Here is a 20846-nt window from a genome sequence, read left to right as displayed (position 1 = left end):
AAGGAGAAACGGGGTACAGCTAACATTATGATATCATGTCGCCGTATCTCCCTTGGCATGGGTGGGTAGATAGGTAGACATGCCTGACAAGGACGTCTCACACCTCGACAGCTAGCTACACCGACCCCCAAGGCCGACCCGGTGAGCCGCCAATCAGCGCTGTTCTCTCTCACACTCCCCCCCTACCCATCTGCCGCTTCCCACTCATGGTTATCAAAGTGGCCGCAATAGGCCAGTTATCAACTAGTGCGACGTCGCTGCTTCTTTGTCGTGATGCATTTATCTAGTATGACAAAATGACGCAAGGTTGGTGAATGGGATGATTATGAGCTTGGAATCCTCCATGATATAGTGTTTCTACAGAAGCCCTTGTATCGTGTCCAGTGCTAGACATGGCAATCATACCAATGGCTTGCTGTTCTTCGTCTCGTTCCCTTTCACACTGTGTACCTGTACGACCGTAAGGACTGCTTTGGCTACATATCTCGTTCAATGGCTTCTAAAAGGCTCATCGAGGCCTGATGACAGATGCCGGCATTCCAAGACCGCACACAACACACAGCGAGTGGGATATTTCCATGTATTCATCCGCTGACTCATCTGGACTTAGCATACAGTGCCGGTTCCCGCCGTTTTGTTCACGACGCCAAGTTCCTTGCGTCAACTTGAGGCTCCGAGACTGACGCTCACTGCTAGCTGCTTCCTGGTCCTCCCATGGGAAATGTGTGGTGGTGGCGATCTGTAGACGACTTAAGCCCCTTCCTTGTGTTGTCTGTCGGTCTGTGATAGAGAGAAAGAAAGGCGAGAAGGGGAAAAAAATAAACAAAAGGAGACCGTCTCGCTCTCAGGACTCCCGTCATCTCCCCGAGAGAAGGAAATCCTAGACTGTGCCGTCATATATTATGACGATGCTGCTGCTCTGTTGTCCGATTACTCCGAAACGCCGTAAACACCCATAAACACCATGTTGATTGACCCGTGAGTCCCCGCATGCCTGAGCCAAACCCGCTGCAAACCCAAAATAACTCGGAAAATGTCGTCGAATTATCTTTCGAATAGAATATGACCGTTGTAGGTTCTGAAGAAGGGATGTCGCCAGCCCCGAGTGATCCGACGCTGCTGAGGCCGCTTCTACTGTTGTCCCCATTGAGCACCGGTGTGAGCCTGAGCATCGTCGTTGGTGTTGTTGTTGTTGTTGTTATTATTATTGTGGTTGTTGTTGTGGTTGTTGTTGCTGTTGTTGTCGCCAAGCATCATGCGTCGATGCAAGTCATCCGACGAGGCAGGAGCCCCGGAAACCCAGGCTCCGGGAAGAGGCGCCGGCAAGGAGCTTCGATTAGTCGGATTCGCGAAGCCGCCGCCTTGTCCTCCGGGAGGGTTACCTTGGTGCATTCCCTGCTGCATGTAAGTCGACATCGTCGGCGTCACCGAGGTTAACGTCTCCATGGGGCCGTGGCCGAGACTGAGGACTTGATACTGAGACGTGTTTCCTCTGGGCAACGTGACCTGCGCAGCGGAGCCGTGACTCGGTCGGGCGGTCGTGTTCGTGTTCGACAGGTACGCGCGGTTTGCGGCGGCGGCGACGGCGGCATGCGACCTTCGGTTGTTCTCGTGGTTGGTTGAAGACGAAGAAGAGCCGAAGGATGCCGGCCGTGAGCCGCCCGGGGAAGACGGAGACCCGGGTCCGCGGAGGCTGCCATGCCGGGGCCGAATCCTACGGCGGCCTTCGCCGCTGTCAGTCGGGGGTGAGCGACGTTCGCCATGGCCGGAGCCGGCTACCGAAATCCGGCTCGACTCATCGTATGCCAGGTTGGCATCCCTCTCTCTCATGAACCCAGCGTAGCCCCCTAGCGTCACTTGGCTACGGTTACGAAGCATGCTGTTGACGTTGGGGTTTGTCGACGTGACCCTGGGCTCGTTTGGCACCTTGTCCCTGCAGTAAGGGCAGCTGTCCGATTCCTCGAGCCACTTCTTGATGCAATGGTCGCCAAAGACGTGTTTACACTTGGGTAGCCGCAGTGGCGCTTCCTTGACGCCCTCTGGAGTCTCTACACCGAATTCGTTGTAGCAGATGACGCAAGCTGGCCAAGCAAGTTAGTCTTTTGTCACGCACCAAACACCTTGCAAACTTACTTCTTTCGCTCTCGGGGAGGTCCGAAATCGGCACACTCTGCAGCGACAGTATGGCCGATGGAGATGCCACGTACTTTGTTGTGACTGAACCACGTAGGAACTGGGCGGCGCGCACAGGGTCCATGTGGTGATCGCCATCCAGCAGGCGGCCTGCGTTTCCGTTCGCGTGAATCACCTGCTCCATCATCCTCAACTCTCTTTCAGAATCCATGTCAGCGTCCGAGGGTGGGCTCTGCCTTCGCGACATGGTGCGGCGGGGGTTTCCTGGGGCTCGGCGCAAGTTTGGCGGCACAAAGTTGCTGGTTGGGTTCGTGGTTGGGGGACCACCTGTAAAAGCGTAAGCGTGATGCGACAACAACAGGCTGCCGCCGCTGCCGCCTATAAACGCATTCATCTCACCTGAAGCAGCCGAGCGATGCATTCTATAAGGCGCAAGGGGGAACGTTGAGTAGGGCTGTGGTGCAGACGACGGCGGAGCAGATCCGAACTGGATGCTGCCGGTGGTGTTGGGAGGCGGCGCCTGGCTCAGAGTGCCTGTGGACTCTGGAGTGGCGGACTGGGCCGGTCGGGTAGGCTCAGCACTGGGTTCTGAAGCGTCCTGGGTGTTGGGTGTCGTAGATGCGTTGAGAGAGTGCGAAGCTGCGTTGAACGCACCGTTGCGGGACGCTGTGTTCTGTCCAAATGATCTTTCGGGACTGAAGACGGGCTGGCCTGCAGTCGGCTGGCTGGCTACGAGGGACGACGAGGGATTATATCTCACGGGAGGAAGTTGAGTGTGAGGGAAGGGCGGATGCACCGACTGAGGTCCTCCTCCCATCTCATTTGGGGCAGCACCCGAATAGCCACCCGCGCCATTGCCAAAACTCGAGGCCGATCCATGGTTGTAAAAATGGGGATCCGAGACCGCGTTCGAAGACCGTTGTTGTTGAGGCACCAGCTGCGGGCGGTGACCCAGCATGTGATGTTGCCAGTGATAAGGAGGCAGTTGTCCCTGGGGATGCCAGTGTCCTGCAGAGGCGTGGACGGGATCGTAGTGCATCGTCGAGCGGTGCTGCTGTGGGATGCCGGGGAGTTGCTGGTGATGCTCGTTTCGGTTGTAGTAGGGGCACCGGGATCGCTGTTGCGAGAATGGGAGCTGGGCCTGGCCCTGGGCCTGCTCTTGGTGGTGATATGTGTAGTCCATAGTTTCTTCCATTGCGATGTTTGAATGACCAACACGTTGTATCCAAAACCTCGGCTTCGAGGGCTAGTTGTGTTTGGCTGCGATGGACAGCCAGAGCGTACTTCACTTTTACCAGAGATCCAGCCCTGTCTCATAGACCGGATTCCCTTGTCCGAATACACCTGGGCGGGCTGCTTCACCCTCTCGCCTTCTTCCCCTAGTGTGTCTCTTGTTTGTTCGGTCTGGAGTGGCAATGGTATCGGGCAGGCTATGTGCACGGGTGGTTGAGATGCGTCGGTTGTGGCAGTGGGGGCTGGAGTGATTGTGGTCTGCTGGCGGCTTCTGCTTCTCGCGGACTGACCCAAAGAGGGGCAAATGTGGGCGACGCTGGCGAGAATGCGGGGGTTTGGCCGGTTTTCGTTGCTTTGGGCGATCGGTAATGATCAGATCACGAAGAACCTCTCAAGACTTGGTCTCTTCGCTTACCCATCGATGTTCTACAGCATGTGTCTGGTCCTCCACAAGTGACGTCGCAAGGAAAGACGCTGGGAATTCACACTCCCAATATTGATGGCACCAGCAAGGTAGGCTTGAGTTGTAAGAGTTGGGATGTGAGGGAGGGGGGGCACTGCTAAGACACAGAGCTGGGTCGCTGGATCATGCCGCATTCAGCAGATGGTCGGAGTATTGAAAAAGGGCGGGATGCAGGCGCCTCGGTTAGCCGTAATAGGCAAGATGTAACACGTAGTGAGTGGCCTGGGTTAAAAAGGCTGACCAAGAGTGAGTGCTGGCAAAACGACTGCGAGGCACTCTGCTATGTGAAGCACTAAAGGGCGGTCTGTGTCTCTGCTCTGCCTCTTTTGCTCTGTTGTTGTCGCAGCACAGTGGAGGAGGGCTAGGGACGAAAGGAGGAGTTTGTAAGAGGATTGAGCGGGAGGACCGTCCAAGGTAGGAGATCGAGGTCGAGGGATACCTTGTATGTATGAGGCATGCGTTGTTGAGTATTGAGTATTGGGTGATGAGGATGCCGATGAAGTATGGTGAGAGCAAGTGTCGACTGCTGCCAGGATAAGATAGGGAGGGAGAGGTGCCTGTAATGCCGCTATACCGACATTGCTGGGCAAGGGGTGAGTCGAGACGAGTATGAGGCCGAATGTTCTACACCAGTCGGTAGGTGTTGAGGAGTAGAGGAGTATTGGTGAGAAGACGACGATGAGATGAGCTGAGAGAGGTGGAAGAGGGGAAAGAAAGGGCGGCGTCGGGAGGTCGGGAGGTCGGGAGGCCGGGAGGGGAGGGAAGACGCGGCAAAGGAAAGAGGGGTGCGCAGGCTGTCTTGGTTTTGTATTTCGTCGCAGAAAGGAAAGAACCTTGGGGAACACCAGACACTACCACTTTATTTTATTTCCTAGGCAGGGTAATTGATTGTGAGGTGAGGCGAGTAAGGTAAGATTGGGTCAAGCACGGCAGGCTGGCAAGGCAAGGTAAAGTAAGTGAGGTCTGATCCAGGTTGGCAGACAGGGAGGGCTATGAGAGGTGGAGGTGAAAAGGAAGAGGGGTGATGAGCCGGGCGACTCGCTCCGATGAGAGAAAGGCAGAGTGTGGTGAGGATGTGTGTAAGAGAGAGGGAGACAGCGAGGGTGGAAGAGCAAGAGTGAGAAGAAGGTACGACGAGAGCCAAAAGCCAAAAAGCCAACCTCCGACTTCAACCTCAGGGAAGACAAGAATGGAGCCAGGGGGAAGGGACGAGGGATGACTAGGAAGAGTGTATGGATACAGCATGCAGAACGAGATCAATCAAGCGGTAACTGCAAAAGCATGTATCAAGACGAGACCGAATAGGTACAACAGATTGGACCGGACCGGACTGGACTGGGTCATCAAGACCACTGGATTCAACTAACCGGGCTGGGGTGGGACCGGGCCAGGCTGCTGCTAGTTGCTGCTATTACTACTGATACTCCTCCTCCCACTCCTGCCTCCTCCTTCTCCATGGCCACGACCATGTTCCATTTCAAATGGACCATGTCGTTCGTTGCAGTCGCAGGGCAGCAGAAGGGAGACGCTGCGTCTGTGTGGGCTTGGCTGTGGACCGGATTGCTTTGCTTGCCAGGAATCGAACTGACGGGATTGGACTGGGAGACAGCAAAGCAAAATGCCGAACAGCAGAGCACAGCAGAGGAGAGCAGCGCAGCGCAACACCTCACACCTCACACAGCACGGGCAGCAAGGCGTGGCGTGGCGTGGCATGGCAGTCCGCCGCTCCATCAGCGAATACGGCAGACGCAGCTCAATTGGGGGTCGGGGACCATGGAAAAAGACCGGGGTGAGGACGGGACGAGGACGGGATGAAGACGAATACCACACACACGCTCGGGGTGGGAGTGTAAGTGTAGAACAGGTAGCATGAGAGTCAGTCACACACTCACTCAGTCAGCTCTGAGTATGAATGATGGATCGAGCGAGCCCCCCCTCAAGGGGGGGGGTGGGGGGGGTTGCAGGTAGCCATGCACACCCGGCTGGCTCACTTCCCTTGCAAGGCCCATTAAGAGAGAGAGAGAGCAGTTGGGCCAGAGCTATCAATCAACAAGGCAATACGCATTCGAATTTGAACTCGTACTCGCATCCGACCAGGCTCACACATCCCTCTCAGTGTCTCTCCCCGTCGCATTGTAGATAATCTCACGGAAAATAGGCCTCACTTTTATGAGCGGGCCCCGCTAGCTGGGTGAGTCCATGGCTTGCTCCAGCGGCAGCAAAGGTGAACCAAACCTGCCGCGGGCCGGCATGGGCCGGCATAGGCTGGTTTGTAGGGGTTGGTGCGTTGGGAACGGTGAGAAGGAATCAGCAGCGTCAACGGCGGATAAAGGGAGGCAGGGAAGCTCGGTGTGGCCTGCCCGGGGCAGGCTGATGCCTTTTGTCTGTCCCTCTGGGTGTTGAACGCTGAAGCGGATGCCGGTCTGGTAATCAGGCGTCGAGTAGCCGTACCCAGACCATGAAATGCACCTTGTGCGATGCCTCCCTCCCAAACTGTTTGCAGCGGTCTCTCCTACGCACGTCAATGTTCCACTTGTAAGCAGGGCCGGCCCCGGCATGTGCGTGACTCCCTCCGTCTCTTTGGAGAGGACGGTGGAGGGGGCGGAGGAAGAGGGGGCCAAGCTATGCGACGTCGATTGCGTTGGACGAGGGTTAAAGTACGCTGGCCCTTGAAAAGAGGTTTTCAGCAGGGCTGGTCCGTCTGGAAGGGAAGCTGGAAGCGGATGCAGAGGGAGCAGCAGAAAAGACATCAAATCAGTGACAAAAGAGTCAGTGAGCTGCTGCTGCTGCTGCTGCTGCTGCTTCTGCTACTTGCTGACCTGTCCGGCCCCTTCCCCTCTCTTAATGCTCTACTCCCTTGAGGTGGCCCTTGAGGTTAACATCTCGCAGCCTGCCCGATTAGCGCCCTATCTGCGGTAGTAAGAGAGAGGGAGAGCCAGAGAGAGAGAGTCAGCGGACACGGGGTAGGCAACGAGTGGGTGTGTCTCGGCGAAGCGAATGGTTCGGATCTTACGGAGAGGTGGACGGGCGTCAGTTGGCGGCAAGGCACCTTTCCTCGGAAGGATGTCAGAGGGCAGCCACCGAGTGACGAGACGAGGTCACAAGCATGGAATGGGACAATGTAAGGTCTGTGGTGGCGGTAATAGTAGTGGTGTTGATGGTTGGTTGTGGCAGCTGTGGTGGCGGCAGTGCGGTGGGCAGCTTGATTAGGAATACCGTAAATGAGACTCATTTTGCTTGGGCCTGGAGAACTGGATCAAAAAGGTTTGCTCTCCCTCCTCTTCCCTTCCCCTTGCCTTCAAACCGGGCATCAGCCATGAGTCCTTGACCTTGTAAGTCCAGTGCCCGCAGCCGACCGAAAGTGGGTGGGTGATGGGTGCAAATGCCACCTGGAGGGCTGTCGGTCGGCGTAAGTTTCCACTGTGACGTTGGGGTTTTCGAGCTGGAGGGAGGAGCATCGGAAGAGCTGCTGGGAAGCACGTAGAATGCAAATGTTTCGTCGAAGCGAGAGATGGAGAGAGAAAGCCACCGCATCAGCACCAATACTCGTCCTTAACTCCCAGACTCCTCAGCATCACCGGCCCGCATCAACATCACCGGGGAAGGGGCTCTGGACCGAAAGCAGCCGGTGTCACGTACGCCCGCTGATCAGACCGAACGGAGGAGCACTTCAGTCCAACCCCTCCTCCTCCTCCTCCTCCTCCTCCACCTCCTCCAATAAATCCCTAACGGCAGTAGTAATTGAAAATCAAGAAAAGAATTGACTAACATAGTACTCCGTAGAATTTTTCTTATAAAAAAAAACAACAAGAAACCATTTGGTCTCGCAGTGCGACGGCGACTTATAATAAAGATTTGACCAAACGTCAAACGATGCATTTGTTCAATAAACCACCTAAAATGGGCAAGGCCCCGGGAGGCGTAGGTGTGTGTCTATGTGTGTGTCAGCATGGTTGCAGTCTCAGTACTCTAGGCTGGGCCCGGCAGCAAAGCAAGCCAGGCCATGCCCCTTTCAGATGTGCTCACATGAGCCTTTGCAAGCTCGGCCGGTCCAAGCAAGACATACCACGCCATTCCAATAATCGACCTGGAGGACGGATAATTAGATAGGTGATCAAGCACACGGCAGTGGCTGACCAGGTCTTGTAGCTGGGAGGATACATCAGTGAAAAATTAAATAAAAAAATAACCAGTGGCTGACTGCCTTATATTTTCAGTCTTGCTCTGCTGACACTATGACGCTTGGTGACTGACCTGACAAGGCCGGCACCGGATTCCTACAGGAGCCCGCCACCCGATGCGGTATCGCTTCCGGTGCGGGGGCTTTGTCTTCAGTCTAATACCTGCAGGACCGTGTGATGCCTCTCTCTGCCCGACCAAGGCAGGCTTGTCAGGTGTTACAAAACCCGACCTTCGCCCTTTGCAGCGCCAGCAGGGTTTCGGCTTGCCGTACATTTCTCCTCGTACAGCAAGATAAGATACAGCAAGACAGACGGACATTCAATTGCTGGTGCCAATCTGACGAATAGAATGAGAGACCCTGGACTTGGGCGTCCGGACCAGGCCCTTTGTAATCTCAGGCTTCCTTCGTTTGCAAGGTTGCACCAGTTACTCCCAAGGTCGTCCGTCTTTAAAATAAGTCTTTGATGCCACCAACCTCTCCCCTCCTCAGCTCGACCCCGTCGTCGGCCCATGTGTTTGTGTGGCTGTCCCGGTTCATGCAACTCGTAGACGCTACGCCTTTTGGCATATTCCCCCCGCAGCCAACCAGCCAGCAGCCCAACCCAAGCAGCAACAACAACAAGAACAACAAAAAGCACGGCTCCCATGGCTCCCTTGGGTTGCAAACGAACCCTTTCCTGGTCGCTGCAGGCGAAGGTATCCCCGTTTGACACAATCTCCACAACATGCATAGTTTTGGTGCGCGAAACATGCCTTGGAGGAACGACGGCCTGACAGACTCACGATGCCGCCGCAACAGCCCGCCTGCCTATCCCTGGCCAACAAATTCATTCATCAACCCACTCAGCACTCATGAAGGTGGCCCCCGGTGAGCGCATCGTCAAGGTAGCCTGCCCTGCCATACTGGCAGCTCCCCTCGATGGCTGAATACACACGCAAACACACACATACACACTGCTCCGCTGCAGAAGGTGGCTGCAAAGGATGAGCAATCCGGCTTGCCAACCAGCGACCACCAGTTCAACTTACCTTGCCAGAGCGCGAACAAAACGCCGTATCAAGTCGAGAGACGTCGTCCTCGGCAGTTCAGCGTCGCTTCGTCCTTCCGTCAAGCAGGCAGTCGCCAAATGCCGTCCCGGTTGACTAGACCGATAGACCGCTGCTGCTCGTCCTCCTTCCCGCCCTCTCCCCGACTTGCCGGCCGGCAGAAGACACTCCGCCGTCACACACGGGCACGCCGCACGACCACCATCAGGTGGGGGGCTAGCAGGGTGTCCGTACGGGTGGGTGGGCGGGCTGGCGACCAGACCAACCAATGTCGGTTGGTGCAAGCCTACATCAATACCTCACTCAGTCCCTCTATTGTCGTCGTGGTCTCGTCATACCTTGTCAGCTTGTGTGATGATGTCACGCCATTTCATTCCGTTAATTCTTTCTCTTCCCGCTCGTTACTCGGTCGCAGGCAGAGTGGGACTGGACGGCTGAGGGTTTGGAAGGGCTCCCCTTAGGGAGGGGGGCTTTGAACCTAGAGCATTGGTGCCGGGCCGCTTGTTCGTCCCTGGACAAACACGGCGGAGGCCCAGCCATGCTCCCTCTCGCTCGGCGTCATCTTTTACTTCTACTGCAGTGACTCATATTCTCACATCCATCACCTAACTTAGCCTCTTGCCGTCGTACGGCAGACGTCGTTTAGCGTTGGACTTACGCCTCAATCCGCTCGACTCGGGCAATGGACGAGACGAGAGAGAGCCCCATGATTTGAGTACCGACAAATGTCGGTAAAGCGTTCAGTGGGATTTCTGGTCAGCGTCACACGTCATAACTAGTTCCAGCTTCCCCCTCCTCACCACCAACTCCCCCTCTCCCTACTGAGCACCCCCTCTCCTCACCCCCCCTGCCAAATGAATTTTACTGACTTTCAGACACGAGGCACGAACAAGGACCCCCGCGGCTTCGTCCTGGGGAAGACCAAGACAGATAGACATCCAGACAACCCAGCTCCCGAAAAGGACGCTTATCGATTGGCTCGGACACCCTTTTCGGTCGCCTACCTCGCCTCTCATTCGCTTTCCAATACAGCGACATCCCCGCGACGATCCTTGGGACCCTGGTTCGCGCTAAGATAAAGCGTCGACACTACCACTCTCTCGCCCGCCGCTTTTCTTTGTCGGTCCCATCATCCATTATCCATCATCCATGTCTTGTTCTCAGACTGCCTGTACAAGTACACCATCCGTACACTACATCGTGCTGCGCAGGCTTGCCGGTGGACTCTCCGAACTCCCTGTCTGACTACCTGCCTGTCGCCTGACCATTTACAGATCCACTACCTGTACGACTGAACGAACCTTTTCTTCCCTCTTCCTGAGTGTCTGTAACTGCGACCGTCAAGCCTCGTCGTCTGGCTTCTGACGTTCGTCTCATATCGCCCTCCACTGCAGGGTTCCGGTACCTCGTCAGGGATGTAGTCGCTTCACCCACGCCGCCGTTGAGTCAGGAACTTCGCCCACCGCCAGGCGTACCAATCCATGTCGGATCTCGGTGCACTATTGTCCATAGTCGCTCGAGGGCGCCCTCATCATGTACCAGCAAACTTTCTATTCATTTTGCGTCGGCAACCTTTTGCCGCACGCACGACAAACACAACCTGGCCGTGCGGTGAGGGGGTTGGTCGTCACGAATTCGACCCTCGGTTCTTGACCTACCCGCAAGGTGCCATGTCGACGGCCACGAGAAGCGATGAAGCTTGCCCGACGTTTGGTTTCGCGAGGCTTTCTGCACCATCGACATCGCCTATCATCAGGCTCGTAGGAGAACATTCTTGGCATATATATCATCACCGCCTATTCTCTCCGATCTTTGAACCTAGTTTGGCCCTTTGCTTGCACGACACCGAGGTCCAATGGCCCGCGCCTTCACAATCACCCCCCCCCGTCATGTAGCCCACACGTCACATCCCAGCATTGCGTGGTTTCGAGCATCAAATGTTTTTCACGGCTGATCTTATTCCATGTTTTCATCACCAATGGCGGGCCGACACGACGAATGCGGCAAGCTGACCGGCGGTTTGACAACCCGACAGAACATGGCAAACGAAGAGGCATTATTGCCCCGACCTTGCTCTATTGATGTTTTAGCCGACTAGCCTGGTGTTGTATGGCATGTCAACAGTCGCCCAATGGGTCTTGCTCTCAAGTGCGGGCAACCCGTGCATGCCATTCCCAGCCCGCGCGCTTGCAGCAATCTCTCACCAGCAAACGCCATCATCGCTTTGTTGGCTGTGGTAGCCTCCTGTCGCCTGGCCTGTCTCGTACATGCCCCGCACCGACACAAACGGGCAAACTGTGTCAAACTTGATCTGCCCGAGGCTGTTGGCTGTTCCATGGTTCGTTACTCTCGGGTTGTCTCCTGCTCCGATTTCAGGTCCGCCGACGACCGACGGCTGACTCGGAACCATGCCTGGATTGCGCTTGGCGGGCCCAGCAGGAAGAATGGCGAGGCCGCCGCCGGTCACATACTCCCCCGACTGATGATGTCGGACCCCATCGCTTTCGGCTTTGTCGGCCCTGAACCTCCGCGGCGTCGCTCACCTCACCACACCTTGGCGTCACGAAGACTACAAGGGTGCAGGATACCTACATCAACCCCAAGCAAGGGCCGAGACCGGCTGCGGACACAAGACGGGCTCGTCGTCCTGTTGCTATTGCTCCGAGGTTTCCTAGTGTCCCTTCCCTCAACCACTCTGATTTGACATCTGGCGAACATGACACGTTCCATTGAACGTCCATGAGCGCATATGGCGCATGCCCAACAAGTCCTACGCCTGCGCTGGCAGTGATGACTGCTGCCATCGCACGGTTCTTTAGGTGACGGGAGTCGGGGCCAAAGTACTCAGCAAGCTGTTGTGGCGCACAATCCTGAAGTGACGGGACCAGCGACCACCAATGCCATTTCATTCAAGAGAAGCGGATGACTTTGGGGACCGAGCATGCACTCGAGATCTAGACTTTGTTTCGTTCCCTTCTGGGCTGGCTGCTACAGGGGGAATCCCAGATTGTGCCCCTAAATCGATGCTACATCATCGCCGTTTGAGCCGTGGCCCGGTTCAGTATCTCTCTGGAAGGGCCACATGGACTAAAGCCATCCAAAAGGACAAAGGAGAGACGTTGCTGAGGCTGTTCCAGTAATGCTATACGGAATCGTATCGTTTCGCCTCGGAGCTGGGTGGCTCAATGTCGACCTGAACGGAACCCCCCGAGACGGACTATGCCCTTCACAGCAGAATCCCCGACATCAAAACAATGTCCTTGGTAGAGATGGCGATCAACTTCCTCGGCCTAGTTTCCGGCGCCTTGAGCTGTACTATACCTCCTCTTTATCCCGGTACCGAGCACGCCCCGGAGGATGCAACCTCGTCCTTCGCCAGGGAGCCCGAACGAAATGCGAGTGGTGGCAGATGCTTTAACCCAATGGTTCCTCTCGGTGGCTGTGGAGATATATTGACCGGGGCCGGAGTTGGGCGTCGTCCTTGAAAATGGCCGTAGTATCGACAGCGGTCTCGGGCCGCGGATCTGCAAGACTGTATACGTCGAAGCCTGCCCCAACGTCAATATCTTTAGGTCGGACGATGGCATCCATGGCCGGGCTGCTGTGAGCGCCCGTTATTCAGCTTGCATTTCAGTAATGAAATGAAGGAAGTCCGATTACTTGCGCGTTGGCTAGTAGCCGGCTTACCGTCGCATGCGTTCTCGAGGAAATCCAGGGTACATTTTTCTTCTCTTCTGTGGGGTTGAGGATCAACATGCCAACGGCGTAGTCATTCTGGCCGTGGCTGTTTGAACAATCGTCAGTTGGCGCCTGGGCAGGCAAGCGGAGGTGGCATTCGCGTCCGGGCTTTTTTCCCCTTTCTTTTTGTAGGTCGGAAGATGGTCATGATAATGTGTCCCGGCAACCCTGCTGTTCTCCCCAAGGCTAGCTAGCTATCTTAGGCGTCGGTAAGGTTCTCTCCCGGAACGTAGATGTGCTCGAGGATGCCACGGTGGCCTCGGCCCCTCGTCTTGTTGTCTTCGCTCTGCGCCCGGCGAGCCGCGTTTCTCCTGCCGTCGTAAACAAGTCCCAACTATGTGACCTCGGGACCAAGAGCCCCCGTTTCGCCTGCATCTTAAACCCAGCAAGTGACTCTCCATCGTCGATGCCCTCCCTAGCACCGGGTCTAGCTGACTCTAGACCCGAGGGTTCGGCCCCAATCGCTGTCCCTCGCCTTCCAAGGGACCGAGACGTTGCCCCCGGCATGATACAAGACCAGTGGAAACCCCGCTACATATCTACATGCGATGGCCTTTTCAGAGTTTCAATGTGATTGATCACTGGGGTTCGAATGATGGGTATCATGTTTTGTATTGGGGACGGCTAGGCCTGCCGTCTACACACTTGGCACAGATGGCACTACGTGCTCTCTATTATTTGAGAAGCCTGGCATATTTCGGTCCCGCCATGCTTCTTTCAACCCCCTCACAGGAGGAACAACATACGCACGTCCGCTCATTTCTTGGGCAGTCGGTATTTGCCGCCCGTCAATTCCAACTCTTCCTCCGCCATCTTCTCCGCAAGGAACTCCTGCAGCTCCTCGTTGCTCCAGGGGAATCCATCCGCGATCAGCATCTTCATCATCATGGCGATCTGGCCCAGCGGCATGGCCGGGCTCGAGTTCGTGAGCATGCCGACAATGAACTGCCAGTACATATGTCGCCGCTCTTGCTCTTTGGCGTCCAGCGCGTTGGGCTTCTTGGGCGAAAGATCACCCGACTTGGGGACAGGTACTTCGTCTGGACCTGGTACCGCGGGGTCTGCACCGTCGTTGACATCATCATCCAGATTCTCCAGGACGACAAACTTGCCCGGCTCGATTTCGCGAAGGACACGCTGACTGATCCAGAAGGAGATGGCAGACCGGATAAGATCATCGTCCATCTGGAGAATCTCTTCGAGCTGGTCGATGGTACGACGCACGGGAAGTGGTCCATTGTAGGTTGCGTCTTCCTGGAAAGCGAAGATGACGACGGCTTCATACGTCTTGCACTCTTTCTCGACAGTTCTGTCTTCCAGCTCGAGGCTGACGGTGGCGTTACCGAGATTGTTGAGCCATGTCAGCTTGCGATAAGACTTGAGACGCTCGAATTCGTCATCGTAGTGCCCTTGGACCTCTGCAACGGGTCGTGGAAGGATAAAGTGCTCCCTATCCATCGTCGGCCAGAAGAGCCGAGAGAGAATCTTCGTGTGGTAGGACGGCAGCTCCTTGGACTTCCGGACGGGTCCACCGATGTAGCCTGTCCTGACTGTCTTGGAGATGATGGAATCGACTCTCTTCGAGTCTTGGATGTCTTTGATCATGACATCGCAGTTTTGCAGGGCGTTATCTCCGAACCGCTTCTTGAGTAGATTGAGCACCCTGATTTCTTGGATGAACTCGGCTTGCGTGGACAGCAGCCGTTCTGCGATGATGTTCTGAAACTCTTTGATGAAGATGTCCTGTGAGCCCAGAGCGTTAATAAGTGTTCCGATGACGTCCTCCGACTTGGGACGCTTGTAGTTGACGCCAGCATCCACGGGATCCGGGATCCACCCCATGTCGTCCCAGTCCAGTTCCTCTTCATCCGTGGCAGGACGCCGCTGCTGTGACGGATCATTGAGTAAAACTGCCAGCTCGACGAGCTTCGTTTTGCTTGCTTCTGTGTGAACGTCGTCCGGATTGGACAAGAGTCCCGTGACAACAATGGGGATGGCATCGTCTCTCTGGCACAAATAAAGCTGGAGCGAATGTACCACTCGGTCCAGAAGCACCTTGGAGTGGTCAAGAGCATGGAAAGTCCGAATCATGGAGATGTACACCCGGAGTATGTCGAGCGTCGACCTGCCAGGATGCAACAACCGTTTCTGCAATGCAGCCGAAAATGTATCCGTCAGTTGCAAGCGTCTCTGAGGCGTAGTGATAGCGCTGCGGAGGTCGTCCAAGGCTCCTCTGCTTTCAGGCCACTGCAGGACAATGTCAAAAAGTTCTTGGATGCGCATGACGGCCAAGCGGCCGATTGCAATCTCCTTCCACTTCTCGACATCGGCCCAAGCAATGTCCCCGCTGCCGAGGCGGGCAAACACTTCGACTGCTAGCCGCGAGTAGTGGTTCTCGACCCAATCGCAGAGTGCTGTGATGCAGTGCGAAGGCGCGCCAAGCTTCGCAGCGCGAGAAACCGACGAGGCGCGCGGAGCATCCTTCCCGCTGCCTGCGTTTGACTGTGTCCATACGCCAGCGAAGGATGTTTTTACATGCTCGATCATCATGGCGTCCATCAGCTCGGCGAGTAAGACCTGGAACCTCTCCCCAGCAAGTCCAACTTTGTGCAGTGTCTCGATCAGCTGCAGGAGTTCTTGCCGCGCTGCCACTGCGGGTGCTGGTGTTGGTACTGCTGCTGCCTGACTGTTCCTTTGCAAGTCAATTCCGCTAGATGCCCCGGAGGAAGACCGAGCCTGCATGCCCAGTATCACCCTCGTTAAGCGACCCAGAACGGCTCGGAGGGATCCCATAAGCGCCTGCGACATAGAATTACCGATAACTGCGTGCAAATCACGCCTGAACTTGTCGGCGGCGATGTCTGCACGCTTGTTGTCCAGGCCCCGCACGATGAGGGACAGCCCATAGAGGTACTGGCGGTGAGCTGCCTCCAGCGTATGAATACTTCCGAGGAGTACCTGAGCCTGGTCACCGTATGTGGTGCATGCAGATAACAGGGGGAGGACGTGCTGGGCAAAGTGGTGGCGGACCTGCTGGGTATGCCAGGAGAGGATGTCTTCGGTGGTGGCGGCGTGCTGGGCATGCTTCCCGGGATTGAGAACCAGGCTAAGACTGTCGTAGAAGTCCGCATCGTAGTCTTGAGACTCGGGAGCCAGTGTGCCGAATGAGTCCTCAGCGGCCACCGATGGGGGAAGTTGAATACGGCTCGTCACCACGTGCCACGCTCGATCCCACCTAATCTGGTCGTTGGCTTGATTGGAAGGAAGAGCGTTGGAGCGGGTTGATGGAAGCGAGCTTTGAGAATCCGAAAGTTTACTGCTGCTGGCAAACTGGGCGCGCGAGGGCGACTGATGGTGTGCTGGCGAGGGCGGAGGTGGGGGACCGCCGAATGGCTCTCCCTGGGAGGCGAACCTCTGAGATGGTGTCGAGTACGGAGTGGGCTGCGATATGTCCGTGTCAAAGACAGACTTGAAGACGTTTTGCCGTTTGCCGCTCCACCTGGAGGACGCGTTCATTGTGGCAACCATGGCGGCGTAATATCCACAATTGGATGTGCTCAAGCGGAAGGATTCGAGGCCTGCCTCATCGCAGAGTCTCGACGACGACAACGATGTGGCGGCTCGATACGGGAGGAGCAACAATTTCCGTGTTCACGTATTCTGTCGTCGTCAGTTGTTCATTCGGATGGTTGTGTTTACTTTTGTCGGGTCGGTCGTGATGGTGGAGGTGGTGGTAGTGATGGTAGTGATGAGCCGATTAAGCGCTGCGCTTAAAGTGCGTGTTGGATGCTTCAAATTTGGGATGGGGCTCTGAGCCTATCGCAGCCCCGCGCTTATTCGTCTTGCAGCAGGCGACAGGCGCTAGCGCGGCTTCCTAGTCCAAACGAAGGGATGCCCAGCACGCGCGAGCAAAAGAGGTGCCATGTGTCAAGTCAGAGTGACGCACTATATTGAACACAGTATACTTCGATCCTTTCCTCTACTTATATCTACGCCCCGAGTGTCATTCTTGTTTTCTACAACCACTCCCCCCTCCCTCCCCCCTCAGTGTCTTCTTCTCTCTTTCTCTTTCGCTTACCTGCGGTACCCCTGCTCTTATCTACGCTATCGGGGATCTTCACCACTGGCAAACCGGTCTAGATTTCGAAACAAATACTGGCCTCACGTGAGATTGCCCGCAAATGCACCAGGTCGTTCCATCCGTACCTGCGAACACAGCTCCAAAGCTACAGAGGAGATTGCTTCGAGATCGTTGCAATAGGTTCATGACCGATCGCCTGATGCGCCCGCAGCCGGCGCTCCCTGCTAAGCAGGTGTACAAATACGTCTTCAACTGGCATCGTACATACGATGGGTGTGGGGTAACTGATCGAAGGATTATCCAAACAGCCTCGAATCAGTCTTCCGTTACATGGCGTTATGCAAAAGAAACAAGAGAAGCGGCAAGGTGCCAAAACCCAGGGGATGGGGGGGGCTTCGGAGAAGATGGCAAAGCGTCCCCCAGGGGAGGCTGGCTACACCGTCGAGAGAGGGTTGGTTGTTTGGAATCAAGGTGCAACATCTCACTGCTCTCCACTCATTACAAAGAGTCCCGGATGTGATCTGACAGGCTGGACTATCGGTGTTTTCATCTTTTTTCCTTTTTGCCGCTGCAAGCGTGGACCTTACCTGTCCCTGCTAGCGACTTACACATTTCGTATCTAAACGTGGAACAGTTCTGGTCATTGCGCTACGTCGTGGACAGTTTCAAACCCGTCCGAGAAACCACAGACAGACCTGATTGTCAACAGGTCTCGCCATTCGATCGTCATGAATAACCAAGGCCATCACAAGCAGCGGGCGCTGTGAACAGCCACAGCCAAAGCGATACGCTATCAAGATTCAGCAGCTCTCGCGTCATCTGGGTACACAATATTTGTGCAGATCGACATCGCGCATCGACGGCTCGCCTTTTCGTCTGGGAGACTTAGTCGGGGACTAACGAGCGAATCGAGGCCTAGACGGGTCGACCAAAAAGTGGTTCAAACACCGACTCATCGCGGCCTTTCCCTAATGAGCTCCTGCCATGTCCGATCACAGCTTCATGAGACATCAAGCTTCCTCATTCAAAGTGGGGGAATGCCACTACATGAGCCCATGGTTTGGCTGAAAATGAAGAGCTGGGACCAACTCAGACAGCGGCTCGTTAACGTCTCGTGTTGAAGTTAACGTTGGGCTCCTTATATCGGACGACCTCCAGTAAGCCGACTGCAGATGACCAGACCAAGGAACTCCATGTTATGCCATATAATGCCCAACCATTCGCAGGCTTCTTTGTAGAGCCACGCGTCTTTGGACCATAAACTGCTGAACTTGGAATCGCAGATGGAGCCCACAGCACCCCGGGCTAGCTCAACACTGTCCACGACTGACTTCTCTACATCAACCTTAGGCCCGGATCCCGAACAATGGTACCTTTGTAATCCTCTTAATAGTAACGCCCGCACCTTGGGGATCGTAGCTCTGTGGCCGTCGACGCTCGCTCACAAATCACCATACCCGGTAGACGAGAGATGCATACCCGAAAGTGGCGCAGTGGCTTTTCCAGAGCTTCCATGTGGGCATTCCACCATGGCCTTATGGACCAGCCCCTGCTCCCCAACCATGAATCACTAGCCGTCAACAGCGGCCATTGCCTGTTGTTCTTCAAATTGGCACTGGCAGCGCGTCTGTGCACATTGTTGCCACACACATCACACAAACGATACCTGGTGTGAACCTGGTCACTTTGAGATTCGCAGGGCTGGCTTTGGGTCGCCAGCCTTCTGAGGAGAAGCAGAAAGACGGCGCGGGGTGAGTGACGGATTGTTGCCGACCGGAAAGGCGATGCATCAAGCCTTGAACTTGAATCGTTTTCTGGGCACGCAACCTGCCGGTGGGACTGAGATAATTCTGTTGCCTGGAAGTCGGTCTTCCTATTCGAAAGTGTCGAAGGCCTCAACACATTTAGCGAGCGGTTATTCCCTTCTCCCATGAAGGCCTGGTGCACTAGTAAGCGGCCTTCTGGACTAAATAAGCCTAGGGCTCCCGATCCCACTTGGTCGCGACGGATGAATTTGAGATGGCCCGCCTCGGAATGCCAACCAAGCACAAATAGGACATCGCATTCTCGGCCAGAGATTTGCGAAGGCGGTTCCAAACAAAGTGTCACTGATTTAGACGACATGTTCCCGCCTTGGGGTCAATAGCCGTAAGACTTAGCGGTCACCGCAACTCTATAACTCCGAAGTGGCACGACGGTCAGCTGCGACACCTTCAAGATCCCCAAGAGTATACAGTTGGCAATAAGGCCGAGCTGTCGTCCAGCGTCTCCCTCGAACTGCTGCGCCTACCTCGCTATCTCGACGGTCGAATAGCAGGCGCACAGTGAGTCATGAAGGAATGAAGTTGGAGCTCGCACAACAGCCAATGAAAGCCGAGGTGTGCTGAAAATTGGACGTCGTCGAGTATTCCATCCAATCATGTGCGGGAAGCAGGCAGGCAGGACGAGCACAGCATCCCGGAACTGTCACGACCCGTCGTTTGCTCGCGGAGTGGGTATTCCCGATGCAACCTCACCTGCCTGGGGGAGTTGAGAGGATTCCCCAGAGCGGTAAGTTATGGACCCCCTGCCTTACCGAGTCTTTGGACCGCGGCGGATGGCAGCTTACGTAAAGCGAGGCCCTGAAAGTCGGATCTTGGCCCCCAATCTACAGACTACGTTCAACGCAATGGTGGGGGAGGAGAGTCTTATGCGCTTGACAATCGACTGGTCGGCCTCACCAGGACTATTGGCCGCCATATCAATTTGTTAGAGATTCTAGCACTTCTTACGATGATGGACTGGGTCACCGGTATTGACGGGATCGTCATTTCAGGGGCACACCCGACGCGAGATGGCCTAGCAGCCCCCTCTCTGGCTGCCTGTGCTGTCACTAATGGAGGGGAAGACAGAAAAGAAAAGAAAAGAAAAAAAGGAAAGGGAAATACTTACACAGCAAATAAAGAGGCTTCCTGGCAGCGGTCATGTCATTTTCCCCAATAAACCGATGGACCCCTGGCCTGTCGCAGATTTAGCGATTATTGTTTTTTTCGCAAGTTTCTGCCGAGTCCTACCCGTCTCGGTTTCCGTCTCCCGTCTTTCATTCCCGAAGAGCAAGTCCTAGAAGTCTTGAAAGTGCTAGCTGAGCTTCTTCTGGCGGACGCGGGTGCGGATACGGACGCGGTCGGTGATGGGCAATGGACTTGGCGAGACGAAGGCCGGAGAAGAATACCGACATGCCCGACGCTTCTAGGGCTCAGTCCCCCGTTCGCAGACATTCCCCGACGGGCGTGACGGGGCCGACCACGCACGACCGCTCGGGACTAGGGTCGGCTTGCCACGGCGAGCGGCGAGTCTAGGGTTCTCTGCAACCCACTGGGTCCGCCGGTATGTTCATGTGGAGCATGAGGCCACTCTAATAACTGCAATCTCCTCCAAGAAAGATCGGGTCGTGACAGCAGACAGAGTCGTCCGCAGAGGCCAGCATCCTCTAGCACGGGAAGCCACCGGATCGCGCTTCTCGGACTGAAGCCACTGATCACCATTTATCGAGCCCAAGGTGACTCTCGTGGGGGGGCAGTATCAGTGGGGGAGCCCCCCCCCCCCCCCCCCCCCCCAAACCCCTGCTGCAACTTTCACCCCTTTGAACAGGATTGTTAGCGAACGATCGCCCGGTCCAAACCAAGAAAGGCCGGCTGAGTCTGCAAAGGGCCAAAAGCACGTTTCCCGATACGTATAGAGGATTCGAAGTCGGAGAATCCATGTAGGCGATGGGGAGCTCGACTGATTGTTCAGCAGAACGCATTTGGCCATAACAATCGTGCGCGCGGCTTACGGTGCTTGACTGCGTCGTGTCACCCACTCGAATGGTTCGGCATTTTGCGGACATGCTTGATTGTCGATGCAGGCGAGTTGCGAGAAATGATCTGACTCAATCAGCCGTTTCCCCTCTTTGTCTTACCTGCGCACTTGCCTTGCGGATTCTAGGAT

The 20846-nt window shown here is 55.6% G+C and overlaps 5 protein-coding genes across 5 annotated transcripts; 3 read left to right on the top strand and 2 right to left on the bottom strand.

Moving 5' to 3' along the window:
* Nucleotides 1-276: 276 nt before the first annotated feature.
* On the bottom strand, nt 277-5179 carry CDEST_03275 (Putative Zinc finger, RING-type). The gene is made up of 3 exons (XM_062919434.1): nt 3782-5179; nt 2134-3718; nt 277-2081 (listed from the first exon to the last, which is right to left on the bottom strand). Exons 2-3 carry the CDS (start codon nt 3326-3328, stop codon nt 1132-1134), a joined length of 2145 nt encoding a protein of 714 aa, XP_062775485.1. The 5' UTR covers nt 3329-3718; nt 3782-5179; the 3' UTR covers nt 277-1131.
* A 105-nt stretch (nt 5180-5284) lies between these two features.
* CDEST_03274 (uncharacterized protein) lies at nt 5285-5644 on the top strand (the record flags this gene model as incomplete). Its single annotated transcript, XM_062919433.1, has 1 exon — nt 5285-5644. The coding sequence occupies one exon, from the start codon at nt 5285-5287 to the stop codon at nt 5642-5644; it is 360 nt and encodes a 119-aa protein (XP_062775484.1).
* Nucleotides 5645-8296: 2652 nt separating this feature from the next.
* On the top strand, nt 8297-13172 carry CDEST_03273 (uncharacterized protein). Its single transcript, XM_062919432.1, has one exon. The coding sequence runs from the start codon at nt 11956-11958 to the stop codon at nt 12196-12198; it is 243 nt and encodes an 80-aa protein (XP_062775483.1). The 5' UTR covers nt 8297-11955; the 3' UTR covers nt 12199-13172.
* Nucleotides 12313-13370, top strand: CDEST_03272 (uncharacterized protein; the record flags this gene model as incomplete). The annotated part of the gene is made up of 4 exons (XM_062919431.1): nt 12313-12460; nt 12606-12661; nt 12737-12844; nt 12987-13370. The coding sequence occupies 4 exons, from the start codon at nt 12313-12315 to the stop codon at nt 13368-13370; spliced, it is 696 nt and encodes a 231-aa protein (XP_062775482.1).
* A 157-nt stretch (nt 13371-13527) lies between these two features.
* Nucleotides 13528-16581, bottom strand: CDEST_03271 (Putative cullin, anaphase-promoting complex subunit 2, cullin domain superfamily). The gene has a single exon (XM_062919430.1). The coding sequence runs from the start codon at nt 16322-16324 to the stop codon at nt 13553-13555; it is 2772 nt and encodes a 923-aa protein (XP_062775481.1). The 5' UTR covers nt 16325-16581; the 3' UTR covers nt 13528-13552.
* Between the last annotated feature and the right edge of the window lie 4265 nt (nt 16582-20846).

This window comes from Colletotrichum destructivum, chromosome 2 (genome assembly GCF_034447905.1).
Source record: "Colletotrichum destructivum chromosome 2, complete sequence".
NCBI lineage: Eukaryota > Fungi > Ascomycota > Sordariomycetes > Glomerellales > Glomerellaceae > Colletotrichum > Colletotrichum destructivum.
This window is presented reverse-complemented; position numbering and strand designations above follow the sequence as displayed.